The sequence below is a fragment of the Nyctereutes procyonoides genome, unplaced genomic scaffold (genome assembly GCF_905146905.1).
Source record: "Nyctereutes procyonoides isolate TBG_1078 unplaced genomic scaffold, NYPRO_anot_genome, whole genome shotgun sequence".
Lineage (NCBI taxonomy): Eukaryota > Metazoa > Chordata > Mammalia > Carnivora > Canidae > Nyctereutes > Nyctereutes procyonoides.
Window position 1 is genome coordinate 56612788 of NW_026575133.1, and position 19373 is coordinate 56632160.

At 36.1% G+C, this 19373-nt stretch overlaps 1 protein-coding gene across 14 annotated transcripts in view; it reads left to right on the top strand.

Moving 5' to 3' along the window:
- The window catches only part of HMBOX1 (homeobox containing 1), a 189620-nt gene that overhangs the window by 154301 nt on the left and 15946 nt on the right, over nucleotides 1-19373 (top strand). For 7 of the 14 annotated variants that reach the window (XM_055345988.1, XM_055345998.1, XM_055345995.1 and 4 more), the window contains exons 7-9: nucleotides 16639-16721; nucleotides 18283-18378; nucleotides 19187-19281. In XM_055345988.1, coding sequence (XP_055201963.1) covers nucleotides 16639-16721; nucleotides 18283-18378; nucleotides 19187-19281 — 274 coding nt within the window. The remainder of the gene's footprint in view (nucleotides 1-16638; nucleotides 16722-18282; nucleotides 18379-19186; nucleotides 19282-19373) is intronic. The other 7 variants (XM_055345999.1, XM_055345987.1, XM_055345991.1 and 4 more) reach the window with 2 other exon arrangements.

The following is a 19373-nucleotide window of genomic DNA, read 5'->3' on the forward strand; positions in this document are numbered from 1 at the left end:
TAAATAAAATCTTTTTTAAAAAGAAAAAAAAAAGAAAGTAAAAGGTTAAGTTTTAGAGGAACTAGTAAGTACCTCTAAGTACAAGGTATTGTATTTTTCCCTCTTCAGGGAAGTAGGAGGATAATCCCCAACCTCTGATTCTCTATAAAGAATCTATGCTTTTGTCTTTGACTGGTTTGCTATTTGTTGAGACCTGGGAGGACAAGTTCTCCATTTAGACACAGACTTTCCTTTTAGCAGGAAGTAATTATTTTTGCAGAAGAGTAGTATCAATCATAGGGGGAAAATGTGCAGGATTTTATCAATCCTGTTCTGTTGATCTTCACTTTATAGTAAATATTGGGAGGTGCCTGGATGGCTTAGTCGAAGAGTGTGCAACTCTTGATCTCGGGATCATGAGTTTGAGCCCTACATTGAGTGGATAGATTACTTAAAAATAAACAAACTTTAAAAAAATAAATAGTTGGTTGGTAGTGTCAGACTGGTGAGTAGATCAGTATATAATCAGTACTTTATATTTAAAAATAGGCTCCCTGCCTTAGGACAGCTTGTACACCAGGTGTAAGAAATTTCATCAGATCACCTTACAATTCTCTTTTATAACATACTTCTTACAAGCAGAGGCTGATCAAACAGGGAGAGGAGGCCATGGCTGCTACCCAGTCAGAAGGAAAGCAGATGCAGCAAGGGGCACACCAGCTTCAATGCCTTGACTTCCCTGCCTTCAATGCCTCTGAGTGTGTGATCTGGTAGAAAGAAGTAGGTCACTCTCCAAGGTACCACAGTTTCCACTGATAAGAACTTCCTGTAATTATTACTCATATCTGGTAGTTTGATTAGGAAAGTAGGAAATCCATGAATGAGCAAAGCCAAACACTGCCCTCATGAGCATGTTATTAAAATAAATATTAAAATGGAGGGTTGAACAAACATTTAATGAATTCCGTGGCATGCGGTGAAGAGACAGGTTTCAAGAGAAATACTGTTTCTCAGTTGTTTTTAAGGTAGGTAGAATTTGTCAGTTTTACTGGTTTTGCCTGCCAACTCCAGAAAATTGTTTCCATTATTTTTATGGTCTTCATAGAAAGACTTATGACTAAAAGGTAATCCATACTAGAAGGAAAACCAGCTCTACAGTTGTCATGTAGTAATAAAACTCACACTAAATCTCCACCATGGAAGAACTTTGCGTAGGGCTGCATGTTCCTGGACAAGTAATAAGCCTGTTGTTTCTAAGGCTAGTGATAGGATAGAGCATGCTAAAAAAAACTCAGCTCCTAAATTCAGTATTACTCTTGTAACCTGTTTATCATTAAATAGCAAGTTACAGTTAGCATGCTGCAGGTAAATGAAACATTTGGGAGATGAAAATTATATGTCTGGGCACATTTCATACATGGTATCCATAATTCTCTCATATATGGATTTTTCTTTTTTAAGCAAGTGAAGAAAGGAATCTTACCATCTTGAGATAAGAACTTGGAAAGCTTTTGCGTGTGTGCTAGTATCTGAGGAGGTACTACTAACTCTTCTATGTTAGATTAACTACACCATATACATAGAATTTAAATGTGTATGTTGTATTTTGAGGGGCAAGTCCCACAGTTTATTTAATTCTCCTCTGTCCAAGAAAAAAGGTAGTTCAGTCTTGTGGTTGTTTCCAGAGCAGTTAAATTTCCTTTCCCAGGAGGAAAAAGCCCCTAAGTGAGATATATAGCTGTGGTCCTGCGGCTATCCTGGGTTTCTTACTGGTGCTGTCACATCTTTGCTTCTGGAGCGCTTGTAAAATTTACAGGAGTTTGGTCTAGATGATTTATTGCTACAGAAATTTGCATCTTAAAGGAAGTCTGAAACAATACCAAGTCTTAACGGAATGATGACCATTCCTATGAGGACTTCAAGCCAATGAACTGAGTCAGGAGACCTGAGGTCTAGGTCGTGTGATCTTGAATAAGTCAAGTCTCCTCTCTGGCTCCTTATTCGTTAAAGTTCATACCCTTATCTGCAAAATAGAGTGACTTGGTAATACTTATTTCAGCTTAAAGTACTTTGATTCTTTGTCGGGATCTACTCTGTCATATATCTAAATCCATATGTAGGGAGTTATGTTGTGGGAGTCTCTTGCATTTTGAATTAAGATTCCAAAATTTAACTTATCATATCTGAATTCTTTAATTTGTTCATAGGTTAACACTGATTTTTCCACTTTAAAGTAGTCTCTTTTCACAGGCTTTTCTATTCTGAAATTTTAACAAGCTGCAAAGCCATGAAAACTTAGAACTTCTTCTATAATAGAACTCATTTATATTTTAGCTTTTCCTTATAGTCATGGGAGCCTTCCAAAAGGCTGATTTGGAGAGAACTCTTGTTTATTTTAAGTCTGTAGAATTCAAAATGAACTCTTATTTATAAAAAAATATATTAGTATAGAACATCTTTTGTTTGTTGTACTATAGTGTGTTTGCAAAGCAAACATTCAAAGTATAAGTTTGTTTGTTGCCGAAAGGCATTAAGATAAACCAAGAAAATTATTTTAAAATAATTTTATGCAATTTAATTTTGTTCATGCTTTGAGACAGCAAACTTTATTTTCAAATAATGGTTTTTTAAATTGCAAAATTAGCACATGCTTATATAAAATATGGAGAAATGGAAGGAAATATAAAGATGAAAACCTAACCACCATTTAGAGATAATCATTAATATTTTGTTGCTGTATTTTTCAGTCATTTTTCTGTTATGTATCTATCTTTTCAAAGAAGGTTATGCCACATATGTAGTTTTATATTTAATATCATTCATATGCTCTTTGAAAACATGATTTTTAATGACTAAATCTATTTTAGGAATATATAAAATTTATTACCCATTCCCTGCAGCCGGACATTTAGGTTGGCAACTGTATCTTTATCTAATTCAGGTCCTGACTTCATAACTGGCTATGTTGACAGTTTGTAGATAGATACAAGAATGGTGAAAGAGAGAAGAATATTTTGAAAAGCAGTTATAAAATTAATGACAGTTTTTTTGTGATATCAAATATAAGTCTATTTGGGGTAACATTTTTTATTAGAAAATTAATAGTTACACATTGTAAACTGTTTAGAAAATAGTTTATTGAAAAGAAAATATTTCCGTTCATAAATAACACTGAAAATATATGGATACACTTACTTTTAGTGTATCTATCTGTATCTAGATATATATTTTTTAACATAATTACAAGAAGGTGCATATGGTTTTATAACCTTTTTTTCCATCATTTCCCCTGTCATTAAGTACTCTGAAAATGTGATTTTTTTTAATGGCTCTTTTCTTCTTCAGATAATTTATTTAACTTTATTTATTTATTACTTTGCTAGACATTTAAATCTTCCCAGTTTTGTCTGTTAAATAGAACTGACATGACCACCTTTTGTCTTAAGAATTAATGATACCATATCACCATCTCCCTCCAAAAAGCTGAATTTATCCACATCACTAACAGTGGCCTTGAGCATATACTGCTCCTGTCACCAGATCCTGCTTCTGTGCATATTGTAATCATCTTTTTGGAGAGAGAAAATCACTTTGTTTTGCCTATTTAATAGGTGAAAAGCAATGTTTTATTTTGTGTACATTTAAACTTCTCTAATGACTACCAAGGTTAAACATTTTTACATGTTTAGTAATCATTCATATTTGGAGTTAATTTTTTCCTTGTGCCATTTTTCTGTTGTGTATCCATGTTTTGTTATTGACTTATATATTAACTCTTCATAGAGTGAGAGTGTTAATGCTTTTTGCTATGTATTTACATTTCTTTTATTTTTTATTTAAATACAGATAAATCCATTTCTTTATTCTTGTGCAACTACCTCCATCATGTATGCTTCCTTATTTGGATGTTTTCTTCTAGTTTTTTTTTTTTTTTTTTAATGATTTCACTTTTACATTTAACCCTAATATATTGAGTCTGTATATTTTGAGGATCTAATTTAGCCTTATTTTTCAAATAGCCAATTTTCCCTTCCTCTAAGATTCTTCCTTTCTTTTATTCTTTTTCTTTCTTTCTTTCTTTCTTTCTTTCTTTCTTTCTTTCTTTCTTTCTTTTTCTTTCTTTCTTTCTTTCTTTCTTTCTTTCTTTCTTTCTTTCTTTCTTTCTTTCTTTCTTTCTTTCTTTGATTTTATTTATTCATTTGAGAAAGAACACAAGCAAGGGTGGAGGAAAAGGGTCAGAGGGAAAGGGAGAAAGCAGGGAGCCTAATGCAGAGCTCAATCCCCAAACCCCAGGATTATGACCTGAGCAGAAGGCAGCCACTTAACCGATTGAGCCACCCAGGTGCCCTTAAGGTTTCTTTCTTTCTTACATATAAAGTTATTATAATTGTTGGTTCTAGTGATTCTTGAACCACAGTTTTATTATAACTTTTATAATTTCACAGTATTTGACAAGATAGGGCCCATCATTACTGTTTATTTTCAAAATGTTCTTAGCCATTTACATCTGTTTTTCAAGGTGAACATTAAAATCATATTGTTGATTCATACCATTCCCACTGAGAAAAAGGAGAAAAGAAAAATGTGTGTTTTAATTTGATTAAGGTGCATTAAACTTAAAAATTCATTTTAGAAGAAATGACATTGTCATATTATTCATTCTTATCTAGCAATGTGTTATGCCTATTTCTTATATCTTTTTTATAACTCTCAGCAAAGTGAGTAAAATATTTTAGTTTTTTATGTGCTTTCCTGTGTTTTTCTCATTAGCTAATTTTTTCTCATTTTTCTTGCTCTCTGAAATAGATGCCTTTTTTTCTGTTAGAGCATATCAAAGTGATTATTACTGATATATGGGAAAGTTTTGATATTTTCTCTATTTAGCCCCCAACCATCTAATTATTTCTGAGGCATTTTCAATTTTTCCCTTAGCTCTCTTGATGTAGTATAATATGCCAATGAGAATTTTGTGGCCCTTCTTCCCAATTTGTTTATTAATTTTGTTTCATGTCTTATTATACTGACTAGGACTTTCAGAAAAATATTAAATTGTAGCCAAAGAAAAAATTGTGTTGAGGCTGTGGGCTCTGTTGCCTGGTTTCTGATTTAACGGGGTTGCTGCTAGCATTTTATCATTTTATTATTAATGTTATCACTTACTGTTTTCCTAATATATTATTGTGAAAATTTTCAAGCATACAGTGGAGTTGAATTTTCAATTCTTTCAATCTCCAAGATTCTACCATTAACATTTACTGAAAATATTTGTTTTCTTTTACATCTTGTAGCAGATTTTTAAATTATCAATAATCTTGGTTGTATTACAGAAGTAGTTATCTGTACTTAGTGTTCCGAGATTTTTAAAAATCAACACTGCACTAATTGTTGAAAATACAAGTGAATACAGCAGTTTCTTAGCCCTATGTTATCAGAAGTGGCCTATGTAAAAACTTTCAATAAAGCTTTGAAATGGGAGCTTATTATGAAAATTGTTCCACTGAAGATCAACATTAAGCATCAGAAGAAGGGTAGCTGTCTAACTTGGATTACAGAGGAAAAAGAATTGAAGTTAGAATTCTTCCGTATTCTACCAGAGTTTCTAGAGAAGAGAAAACCTTTGTTCAGCTGACAACTTACTTACAAAAACAGCTGGTTTTGCAGTCTACTTTCCAGGTGTATTTCTACAGTGAAATACAGTCCATCAGACTATCATAAGCTGAGTCATATTAGCCCTTGAAACCATCCCATTCTTGTGCTGACTCTATTTCCCCCAGGGTATTAGTCTCCTAGGGCTGACATAAATTTCTGGGTGACTTAAAACAACAGAAGTGTATTCTCTCACAGTTCTAGAGGCCAGAATCTGAAATCAAGGTGCCAGCAGAGTTGGTTTCTCTTGGAGACTCTGGGAGGGAAACCCTTCCTCACCTTTCTCCTACCTCCTGGCTACTGCTGGCAGTCCTTGGTGTTGACTTGCAGATGCATTATCCTAACATCTGCTTCCATTTCTTCTACACTCCTCTTCTCTGCATCTGTGCTCTTCTCATTCTCTTATAAGGACTCTCACATTGGTTTTAGGGCCTAGTATGACCTCATCTTGATCCTTACTATAGTTACATCTGCAGAGATCCTATTTGCAAATAAGATTACTTTCTGAGGTTCTGGGCTAACATGAATTTTTAGGTGACACTATTCAACTCCTTAAACCCAGCAATTTCCTTAGCAAGCAGTAGTAGAAAGAGCATCAGCTCAGAAGTCCAAAAGCTTGGCTCTGATCCTAGCCAGTTCTGCAATTTTGGGGGAGCTTGTCATCTTATCACTATCTCCATTTCTCAGATGAGGATGTTGATCAGTCAATAATCTTTCAGGGTCCTTCATTTGTCCTAAAGTCTCCATTTAAATAGTGAAGAATCATATGCATAGCTGATTTCAAGCTCTTTTCCTCTTGTTTCTCTCTGGTCTCTGATTATTTCTCAAGGGTCTGATTAATGTTGGAGGGACTTTGACATCTTTGCATAAAATACAGAATATCACTATCCTGGTTTGTACGTGAATATGAATGAAGGGAACCAGACAGGGATGTCCACTCTCACCACTGCTATTCAACATAGTATTGGAAGTCCTAGCCTCAGCAATCAGACAACAAAAAGACATTAAAGGCATTCAAATTGGCAAAGAAGAAGTCAAACTCTCCCTCTTCGCCGATGACATGATACTCTACATAGAAAACCCAAAAGCCTCCACCCCAAGATTGCTAGAACTCATACAGCAATTTGGTAGCGTGGCAGGATACAAAATCAATGCCCAGAAATCAATGGCATTCCTATACACTAACAATGAGACTGAAGAAAGAGAAATTAAGGAGTCAATCCCATTTACAATTGCACCCAAAAGCATAAGATACCTAGGAATAAACCTAACCAAAGAGGTAAAGGATCTATACCCTAAAAACTATAGAACACTTCAGAAAGAAATTGAGGAAGACACAAAGAGATGGAAAAATATTCCATGCTCATGGATTGGCAGAATTAATATTGTGAAAATGTCAATGCTACCCAGGGCAATTTACACGTTCAATGCAATCCCTATCAAAATACCATGGACTTTTTTCAGAGACTTAGAACAAATTATTTTAAGATTTGTGTGGAATCAGAAAAGACCCCGAATAGCCAGGGGAATTTTAAAAAAGAAAACCATAGCTGGGGGCATCACAATGCCAGATTTCAGGTTGTACTACAAAGCTGTGGTCATCAAGACAGTGTGGTACTGGCACAAAAACAGACACATAGACCAATGGAACAGAATAGAGAATCCAGAAATGGACCCTGAACTTTATGGTCAACTAATATTCGACAAAGGAGGAAAGACGATCCACTGGAAGAAAGACAGTCTCTTCAATAAATGGTGCTGGGAAAATTGGTCATCCACATGCAGAAGAATGAAACTAGACCACTCTCTTGCACCATACACAAAGATAAACTCAAAATGGATGAAAGATTTAAATGTGAGACAAGACTCCATCAAAATCCTAGAGGAGAACACAGGCAACACCCTTTTTGAACTTGGCCACAGTAACTTCTTGCAAGATACATCCACGAAAACAAAAGAAACAAAAGCAAAAATGAACTATTGGGACTTCATCAAGATAAGAAGCTTTTGCACAGCAAAGGATACAGTCAACAAAACTAAAAGACAACCTACAGAATGGGAGAAGATATTTGCAAATAACATATCAGATAAAGGGCTAGTTTCCAAAATCTATAAAGCACTTCTTAAACTCAACACCAAAGAAACAAACAATCCAATCATGAAATGGGCAAAAGACATGAAGAGAAATCTCACAGAGGAAGACATAGACATGGCCAACATGCACATGAGAAAATGCTCTGCATCACTTGCCATCAGGGAAATACAAATCAAAACCACAATGAGATACCACCTCACACCAGTGAGAATGGGGAAAATTAATAAGGCAGGAAACAACAAATGTTGGAGAGGATGTGGAGAAAAGGGAACCCTCTTACACTGTTGGTGGGAATGTGAACTGGTGCAGCCACTCTGGAAAACTGTGTGGAGGTTCCTCAAAGAATTAAAAATAGACCTGCCCTACGACCCAGCAATTGCACTGTTAGGGATTTACCCCGAAGATTCAGATGCAATGAAACGCCGGGGCACCTGCACCCCGATGTTTCTAGCAGCCATGTCCACAATAGCCAAACTGTGGAAGGAGCCTCGGTGCCCATCGAAAGATGAATGGATAAAGAAGATGTGGTTTATGTATACAATGGAATATTACTCAGCCATTAGAAACAACAAATACCCACCATTTGCTTCAACGTGGATGGAACTGGAGGGTATTATGCTGAGTGAAGTAAGTCAATCGGAGAAGGACAAACAGTGTATGTTCTCACTCATTTGGGGAATATGAATAATAGTGAAGGGGAATATAAGGGAAGGGAGAAGAAATGTGTGGGAGATATCAGAAAGGGACACAGAACATAAAGACTTCTAACTCTGGGAAATGAACTAGGGGTGGTGGAAGGGGAGGAGGGCACGGTGGGGTGAATGGGTGACGGGCACGGAGGGGGGACACTTGACGGGATGAGCACTGGGTGTTATTCTGTATGTTGGTAAATTGAACACCAATAAAAATTAATTTATAATTAAAAAAAATGAATATGAATGAAGGGGGTTCCTTAGTCCTTAGGCCTTTGTGGATTAACAAAAGATAGTTGCTGCACTTGGAGATTTTCCCATTTTCTTGGCCTTCACTCTGTTCTTTAAAAACAAAAATAAGAAAATTTAGAATTTTTTGTTGCCAAGGATGATTTAACACATAGATCTCAGGTAGGAGACCACAGATTCCAAAGTGCTCCAGTTTCATGTTCTCTTTCCTGCCTACTGCCCAGTAATTTTACTTAGTGATGAGAAAATGCACACTAGATGGTAGGTAGTGGGCAATGTCTGACAGTCCTGAAACCTTATTTTGAATTACTAAAATGGTGAGGTTTAAATATTTCTTCAGGAGATATGCACATAAAGGCACAAAGAAAAGAAAGTTCATTTACATGCCATTATCCCTTGCTTAAAGAGTTAGCCCCCATCTTTTCTATATGCTCACCAAGACACAAAAGGAGGAATTTTCTGGCTGCAATTTTTATAGACTTCAGTGTTATTGAAATGAAAGTGCTTCAAGGACATTTCCATTTGTTACTAGCTTATGGTTTCTCATCTCATGTAAATTATTTTGCCACTTTTCATTTTAATTCTTTGCTGTCATTGTCTGGCAAAACGATCATTTGATTTCTGTCTGTGAAGATATTCACTGATTACTCAGCTGACAATGTCCTTTGTCTATAAAAGTGTAGTGCCCTTAGGATTTATTTTATTACGTTTTTATTACTACCTGTAGATTTCTGTTTATATTTCTTTCCCGTTTTTTTGTCTTGGAAAATGACTAGGGCTATAAAATATTCTTATATGGGACAAGTATGTTTTGAACTCCAGAGTTCCAGAAACAGATCTCTTAAAATCTTAAAGTGAAATTCTCCTACAATTTGTCTGGTAACAGTAGAAATATCTATTTCTTAGATATAATCTAAAGATTAAAATACTTGAAGGTAAATGATAAATTGTGTGTATTACTCCTAAAGCTATCTTGTTTTGTTTTGTTTTGTTTTTGGTATGAGGATAGAGAGAGGTGCCTAAGCCCAGGAGGTGAGGCCATCTTGAATTGTTACCATTCTATAATGTCTCTTGAATCTCCTTTCCTCTCTATTTCTGTGCCTCAGCCCGCTGCAGACCCTCTCCTCAGCTATTGCTACTCTGCCTAACTGGCTCCTGCCTCTAATATCACCAGAGATCTTTCCCTACAAAAATAATTCTGAGCATATAATACCCCGGCTTAAAAACCTTCATTCCCAATTGCCTAAAAATGGGCCCAGGGTTTTTTTTTTCTTTTCAGTTTGATCCCCAAGTACCCCATCTTATGTACAATGTATTCCACTCACACTGAACTTCTCATTCTCAAAAATATTCTAAGCTTTCATAACTCTCTTTCTTTGTATATGTTACTTCCTCTGCCTTGTATTAATTCACTTTACCTACCCTCCCTGCTCTTTCTTCAAGATCCTGCACAAATGTTGGTTCCTCTCTGCTCCCACATATTATATTCAGACCTCTGATACAGTCCATTCTGTGATATTTATAATACGTTTCATTACATACATACAGCCTTCAGTGACTACACTGGAAAGCTTTGTCTGATTCATCTTTGCCACCATTTAGCCAATTGCCTGGTATAAATTAGGACTTAATCAATATTTTTTCAGAGACTAAATTATTATTTCCAAGATCAAAGTCATGAGACTTACTTCCCAACTTCATTGATAGTCTATTGGTTATGTATAGTTCAGAAATAAACAGTATAGTAATGTAATTGTATTCAGCTGCATCTTAGTCTACAACCTCCGAGTATACCTAGAGAAAATAGTGTACAGTATGGTGAGATCTCAACTGGCTTTCTCCTGAAAGATATTAATGGTTTTACTAAATGCCTTACTTAACTGCAATCACTGTTTATTTATTCAAACATCTGTTGGTCAAACAGTTGCTTATTGAATGTCTATTATATGCCAAGCAGATTCTTTGAGATAGAAAGAATTCTTTTTAGATAGAAACTATAGTTAACCATCTTCTTTGATGCCTCCTTTTTCTGAGCAATTAACATGCCCTCTTTCACAGAGCACATATGAAAAAGACTCAAGGGATTTCGACACTAAATTCAGATAAGTCAATGATGTGATATGGTTACTGGGTCACCATATAGTGTATTGTCTAAAGTAGGAGACTTTGGGGAAGTGAATTTGTTAATAATCCTATAACAGCACTTTCTCAGGCAAACCAAGATCACCCTATATATAATCCCTATAGCCTAATCAGATTGCATTACTAGCTGCCTTGTTTTTCAAGCACATTTTAGTTTTTTATGCCTTTGTATCTTTGTCTTTACTATTGACTTTGCCCTTTCCTCCAGTTCCAGGAGTGTCTGCATCCCTCGGAAGCCTGCCCAATTCAGTGAGCTTTCCCAGATCAGCCTCATCCATAGAAATATCTTTCTATTCTGAATTTAGTTAACTTATCATTTATATCCTTAACTAACAGCCTAGGTGTATTCTAGTTTACATATTCTAGTTATGTCACTGTTTTGACTGTTGTTTTGACTCCTTCAACTGTTTATTTTATGTATTCTTCCTCAGCTGAACCACATGTTTCTTAAGGTCAGGGCTTATATTTGAGCTTATATCCACTCCTCAAGTACAGTGCCTTACTCACACTCATGTTATACATTTTGTTGAATATTTTATTTCCTCACCTACCTATGTCTTTCCTAAAAACCCTTACACTTTGTCAGTATTGTGTGTCTGTTCCCACTGCAAAAAAAAAAAAGAAAAGAAAAGAAAAGAAATAAAAGAAAAAGGCTTTAAGAGCTTTGCAGTGAATGTTTTTAATTACTACATCTTATATATTTACCATTTGATAAAATATATTTTATCATTTTAAATTATACTGTCTCTCTTGAATTCATATTTTGCAAACATTGAATCACTACAGAAAAACTAAAAGATATGAAAGCAGTACTCAATAGCCTAGCATATACACCTCCAGCTGTAATAGTACATTTTACTGAAAATTTACATTTTGAATAGGCCTACATTTCTTAATTATAAAAATAGCAGGCCCTTAACAGAGAAGAAAGGACTAATTGTCAGGGCTAGAGATATAAACCTATAGTGAATTCTTATATTCTTTGATTTGGAAGAAGTTATTGATTTCATTTTTACTCTGATCATCTTGATTTGTTATCATTAGATCCCAAAAATACATAGTAAAAATGATTTTTAAGACATTTTAACACATAAAGTCATATATACCATGAATAATTGCAAATTCTAACTTAGCTTCCAAAAGTACTGTGGCTTTCTGCTAATAATCATTAGAATGGCAGTCACAATCCTAGTATTTTTTTTAGCTGATCCAAATACACTTCCCAAACATAAATTGTTTATGGGGTATTAATCATTAATTAAGTGTTTGTTTCAATGTTTTCCCAAAGTTCTATTTTTTAAAAAAAGATTTTATTTATTTACTCATAAGAGACAGACACAGAGAGACAGACAGAGACATAGGCAGAGGGAGAAACCAGCTTCTCACAGGGAGCCTGATGTGGGACTCTGTCCTGTCTACAGGGATCACACCCTGAGCTGAAGGCAGACGCTCAACCACTGAGCCACCCAGACGTCCCCCAAATTATTATTAAAAATTAAAAATTTATGAAAATGAGTAATGCCTGGGAGGCTCAGTGGTTGAGTGTTACACCTTTGGCTCAGGGCATGGTCCCAGGGTCCCAGGATTGAGTCCCACATTGGGCTCCCCTAAAGGAGCCTGCTTCTCCCTCTGCCTGTGTCTCTGCCTATCTCTGTGTGTCTCTCATGAATAAATAAATAAAATCTTTTTTTAAAAAATTAGGAAAGTAGCATATGTTCATTTCAAAAACTCGACAGAGAAGTATATAAAACAATGTGAACACCAGTCTTAATTACCACAAATACTTCCCTGTCTTCCATCCAGCTGCAGCTTTCTTGCCCTCAAGAGATAATCATTTCTTTAGTATGTTAGTATGTATCTTTTGAGACCTTACAATAACTCTATATTTCTGATTTTCAACAGTTCATTTACAATGGTATTTATTTCTTTTGGAGATCCCTACACTGGGTTGGTAGAGACTTTATCATTATTGACTTGTCAGCACTGCCATCAATGGGGAGTACATATAAGGATGAATCAGACCTGTACCTCAGGTGGCTTTCAGTATAGTGGGGGAGAGATATATATAGTGATAACTGTAATACAAGATGAAAAAATGTGAGAGAGGAACAGATGGAGTGCTATGGGATTCATGGGGTAATACTTACCTTTGACTGGCCAAGAGCTGATACTCATTCCATATCCTGAAAGACAAGCTTTGTGTTGTAGGGAGGCAAAAAGCAGTTATACTAGCAGGAGAAGGACACAGAGATTTCCAGGAGTTTATAAGGTTATTCTGTTTTCCTAGACTATATCATCCATATATGGTAGTAGCAACAGATAAAGATCAAAGATAGTTTAGGGGAGAACTCTGAATATCTCTATAATAAACCTTTAAAATTTTTTAACAGAATAGTGCCCATGACTAGAGAGATATACACTAGGAATATTAAGTAGATATTGGAGGGGGTGGATGGGGTGTCACTGACTTTGCTGTTAATTTGGAAGAAGTGTTGCTATAATGAGGTATAATGGCCCTAGAGCTGCTGCTGAAATAGGACCTGTAGGTCTTAACAACAGCCATATTCCATCACATCTGAAAAGGCCTTGATTGAAGACATACCTTTATTTTATGTACCAGTGAGGGACAAAAAAAAAACAACACACAAAACACTTAATTTTCAGGCACCACTAATTTTAATATATATCCTGATTTTAGAGATTATAATACTAAAGAAATGTACATCATAAAATCAGTGAAACAGTGTAATTGCATAGGTACAGGGAAAAGATGGGGCATGCAAGAAAAACAGGAGAGAAGAGAGCTGTTAAAGAAGGGAAGATGAGATCAGTTACAAGTAGAGAAGTAGACCTTGAGGAGAGTGCATCTTCCTCAACCAGGAGATGAAGAAATGAATGAGCAATGACTCAGAGAAGTTGAGACATTGAGAAGCTAAAAACATCAAGCAAACTAACCTCTGTCTTGGTAAAAGAGGAGGCAAGGTAATCTGTAAAAAGAATGACTGATGGGTATGAGGGCTCAGGACGTAAGAGTGAAAAAGTTTCAGGTAAGTGGGTGTGAAAGATGGAGTATTAAAAGCAGTTAGAAAGGACAGAAAGAGTTCCCATCCAAAATGAGGAGCCCAGTTAAGGTTGAAAAGCACAGATTTATAAAGAAACCAACTGGCCCTATTTTATGACTTTGTCCAGGAACACTTGGTACCCTGAGAGAAGGATGGAAGAGAACATGTGGAAGGTGCTTTCTGCAGGGTAGGAGATTGGCTGGACAGGTATGGTGGAAGGACAGAGAAGCTAAATAAGTTTCTCTAAAGGAATATTGTTGATTTGGCTCACCATGAAGTTCAGGCTAAGAATGAAAGGTGAGGCCAGAAGAATAGATAAACAGATTTTTTTTTAAGTTGGGGGGAGCATTTTAAAGGGATTCAAGATTATAAAGAAGTCGAAGAAAATATTATTTTGAAGAGGAGGAGTAGGTAAGTAGAAAGTTGATTGGGAGAATTTCAGAATTAAGATCATGGAGGTAGAATTTAGAAGGTTGAGTCTTGAAGATGTGATCTTTCTAAAACACAGATAGGTGTATATCTATCTCCCATGTGGCTTGAAAATCCAGTTTCAAGGTGACATCTTTATTACTGACAAGAACAGACAAGACTTATCACAAGCTGGCCCCATCCTATGTTTCCAGGCTAATATCGCCTCATTTCTTCCTGTGAAATGCATATTCTAACCATATTCTAACCACACTGAATTTTCTGTGGCCAGAATCCTCAGGCTTTTATCTACCTTTGGCCTTTGCACATGCTGTTCCCCTTGCATGAAATGCTCTTCCTTTTCTTTGCCTTGCAAACTCCTGCCCATTTTCAAGACCCAACTCAAGATGGCACTTCTCTGCCACATCATTCTGGGTCCCTGCGAACAACACCAAGTTTTTATCACTTTTATCTGTGCTCCAGCAGTACTCTCTTCAGACATCTTAGGGAATTTTACCACAAGCATATAGATTTATATGTCTCTCTCTTCAATAGATTGTAAACTCCTTGAAGTCAGAAACTATCTAATTCTCTGTACCCACAGTGCAAGAATGCAGTGTTAGGTACTTAATATCTTCTTTTATTGTTTTTGTTGAATTTTAAATAAATGAGCTAATACAGTGCTTCTCAAACAATGTGCATTTGAATCACCTAGAAATCTTGTAAAATTTAGATTATGATTCAGTCTGAGGTGGGGTCTGGGATTCTACCTTTCTAACAAGCCCCCAGTTGATGCCGGTGCTGTAGGCTCATGAAACTAATTATAAGTGTCTTTGCCCAAGTAAATAGCACAAGTGGAGTAAAGGTCAGTAGGAATGTGGAACTAGAGCAGTTATGGGGACAGTCAATTGAACACTCCATATGAACACTAGACCCCTAAAAATGGTAACAGAAAATCATGTAGGAAGAGATGCTTATATTGTGGAATCAAGCAGGAGACCACTGTGGAGGATGGTGGGTGACCGGCCTGGTTATGATCTAGTTTTAGGACCTAATGTTTTAGCAAAGGAAAGGCTTTCCAGTGATAGCAGCTGCTGTGTTGGGACTGCAGCAAAGGATGTGCTCCATGGAGATGGTGGGGCAGGACAGTGGGGGCAGGGGTGGTAGTGTCAGAAATCCAGATTTGGGGGATTCACAAGAAAGGTTTGCAGCCTCCAGTTTTTTATTTTTTATTCCTGGTGGAATGGCATTTACACCATCACAGACCCAGAGGGTAAGAGAAAAGAAAAGCTGCATTCTAAGAGAAGGGAAGCCCCTGAAGAAACGGGAGGTCTAGAATCTGACAAGGGATCATTTCCTGATCCATAAGCATATAGGTTCAAAGCATGAAGATCTTTTTCTTCAAATCATAGTTGACAGAAAAAGTAGCCCTAATAAACACTCTGTTCCCACATAGAGTCTCGTAGGTCTGATAATGCTAAGGAGGAGTTCAGTAACTCTGATTTCTTGTAAATACTATTGTATAGAATGTGTGCTTTTTTAACATATGGAAAAAGGCAAAAATATTTATATCTCCTCCCACTAATCCCCTTCCCCCACAATGAAGTAATTGATTTTTACAGCCTGATGAGTACTCTTCCAGCTTTTATCCATGAGATTTGTGAACACACAGATAGGAATTTTTCAAATTTCATAATGGTATTTTCCATGCACATTATTCTGCAAATTGTTTTTCTCACTTAGGAATGTTGTAAACATCCCTCCAGGTCAATGGATAGAGCTCTAACTTATTTTTTTTCCTAGTCATTTTTAAATAGCTGTGTATAAATATAGATGTCCCGTGATTTGTTCTGCCATTCTCTCATTGATGCACAATTTGGTCATTTAAAACTTTTGCCGCTACAAAATATGACACACCAAAAAAAAAAAAAAAGTCCTATTGTGACCAGTGCCTCATAACAGAACTCTGTGATCTCAACCACCTATATGTGTATCACAAGCAACTTTTATATCAAGGACATCTTCCAGTGAAGTAAAGCAGTAACTAGGCCTGCACTAATATAGTAGCCACTAGTCACATTTAGCAATTTAAATTTAAATTTGCTAAAATTAAATCAAAAAATTCATTTCCTCAGTCACATCAGCCTCATTTCAACTGCTCAGCAACCACATGTGAGTAGTGGCTCCCCTTCTGGAAAGTAAAGGCCAGACCATTTCCATCCTTACAGAGAATTCCATTGGACGGCCTGGCCTAGACACTCATGTTACATCCTAAAGAAGAACATATTTTTCAGTGGGTTAGTGTTTTAAAGAGAGCACATTTTTTAAAGTATAAACTTTGTGTCTTAATTGGTTGCCTCTGCAGTTACTTCAACGAGAATCAATACCCAGATGAAGCAAAGAGAGAAGAAATTGCCAATGCTTGCAATGCGGTTATACAGAAGCCAGGTGAGGAGCAAGCTGCCATTTTCCTCAGTGGTGGAGCTCTCAGCTTCAGATCATCATTTGGGATGAAAAATCTTCTTTTACTCGTTCTGTTTGGATACCTTTAGCTCCATCCTCATCACCTTCTTGTCTAGTCACTGCCCTGTCCTGTTCAAGCAGTACTTCTTAGAGATGTAATTATGGTACTCCAGATCAAATGTTCACATGAAAAGTTTCCAGGGACTGGCCCTGCTTTGAGATACTAGACCTTGAATTTATATTTTTAAAGACTACATAGGTTTCTTTCTCCAAAAATACAGCATAACTATGTCAATTCCAAAATAATTTTTAAGTTTAGAATATTTAAGGAAGGCTTGTAAATGAAAAGATTTAGTTTTTTTTTAACAAGTGTTTTATAATTCTGTATTTCTGTTTGAAGAAAGAATTCTTATTGGAGTTGGCATCTTTTTCCTTCCCACATTGGGATGACTTCTGCATATAGCTAGGAAAAATTTAGGATAGTTCCATCCTGAAGTCCTGTTGTTCCTATGCAAGTTAGCCGAGCCACTTAAACACACATGACTTTTCTTCCATGTGTTAAAATATTATTCCACATTTCACAGTTTTTGTTGCCAGAAACCATTCTCAGTCAAGATGATCAGTTGATCATCATTTGGCCAGTTAATTTGATTGGCTTAAAGGTTATATACAAAAGTATCAATATTTTATCATAATTAAACTGTAATTTATTCTTCCTTATCCAGAAGCCAGACTTCTAGCAATCTAAGCCCTGCAGACATTACCTCCAATGACACCTATACCCTTACTTCACACTAGCCAAAGTCCACCCCTGAAGCTGTGCAGGAACTCAAAACCTCCCTGGAAAACACTTCATCCTATATCATCAATGTCTTGCCTGGTTTCTGGCTTTTCTACCCACTGTGGATTAAAACCTTAAAACAAAAGGAAAATGGAGGAGAGAAAGGTACAGATGGGTTCTTGTTGGTCAGCATGGTGGTAATCCATAAGAAGTCACATTTGACAGAAAAGAAGATAATAAATCTAAAATGCAATCTGAATTGGGCTATGCGTCTAGCATAGTTACAGTAATGGATGGTCAGAGTTCCTTTAGTCTTCAAGAAAACATGGATAATAATGTTTATGTAAGGCCTTAAGGATGTAAATAAACTTGAGCTACCTGGAAACTTGATGAAGATTAACATACTCATCTACAATGGTGCTAATGAAATGAAGCTTCCATGGACTATCCAATGACCTTTGAACCCTGGCAGCCTGACTTTGTGGAATTCGATAATTTTGTGTTTAGTATTGGAATTCTTTAGTATTGTGTGGCTTTCTGAAATATTTTATGTTATTATTTGCTATTTTTGTATTTAGTTTTTATTCATTCAATAATAATTTCAGTATATACAGAGTACTAATAAATAAAAAACAACCCACCTCCCCCTATATCTGTTATTCTGGCAATAAATGCAATCAAAAGAACTTTTCAAAAAGAAAAGTATTATTCCTTAAAACTGGTCTCAGATGCAGACTATCTGAATTTTATTGCATATATTCACAGGCAAAAAACTGTCTGATCTGGAACGAGTTACCTCCCTCAAAGTATATAATTGGTTTGCTAACAGACGGAAGGAGATCAAGAGGAGAGCCAATATTGGTAATGTATCAGAGAGGCTGCTTTTACTTTTGAAGCAGTCATAGACATTGTGTTTGAGAGCACTGTACCTTCAGTTTAGAACTGCAGCTCTTAATGATCCTAACTTTTAAGCCTAACAAGCCTTACTTTTTTCTTTGTATTTTTAAGAGTATTATTTGCACTATTTGTATTATACTAATAATGACATTGTTCTCAGTGTTGTACAACCTAGAATTAGACATGGCCCCTGACAACGTGACTCCTGTACTGCATATTAAAGATACTTGCTAAGGTCTTGAGCAAGGGAATGAGACCCTGAGCTGCCTTGTTGTTATTGGACTGTGACTTAGATATTAAGAAACATATGCTTAATAGAATTGGAATGAAAAAGTCTTAATAAGGAACACAGCAAAAACACAGACTTTTAAAAAGCATTTAAGAAATGTGACTTGATAAGATTGGGGTGGGGGGGTTGGTTTTGAGCTTCTAAAATTGTCTTTCATTTCTAAACTTACTCCCTCTCCATGAATACAATTCTCAAATACTTTATAGAACCCCGAGACAGAAGGGCTGTTGAATTAGTTGGTAAGTATTTATGAAGTGCCTAACAGTCAACCACTCACATGTGGCTCACATAGAATTAGGGGTTCCTCCCCTGGCCTGTGTGCAGTTGAATTCTATGTTTGCAAGTTAAAAGAAACAAAACATAAAAGAATCTTGGTTCTTGTTTAATTACATCCTAATTTCCTCAGCACAAAGATTAATTCAGTGTTTAGGCTATTACAATAATGTAACAGATAATTTAGGGATCTATTTGCTTTTTTCGAAGAAGCAGCAATCCTGGAGAGTCATGGGATAGATGTACAGAGTCCAGGAGGCCATTCCAACAGTGATGATGTTGACGGAAATGACTACTCAGAGCAGGTGAGCAGCCAAGAGCAGAGGTTCTTGGTTATAGAGCGGGTGGGACAGTATGACAAGTCAATTCTGTGGGTGTGTTTTGTACGGGGTGGGGG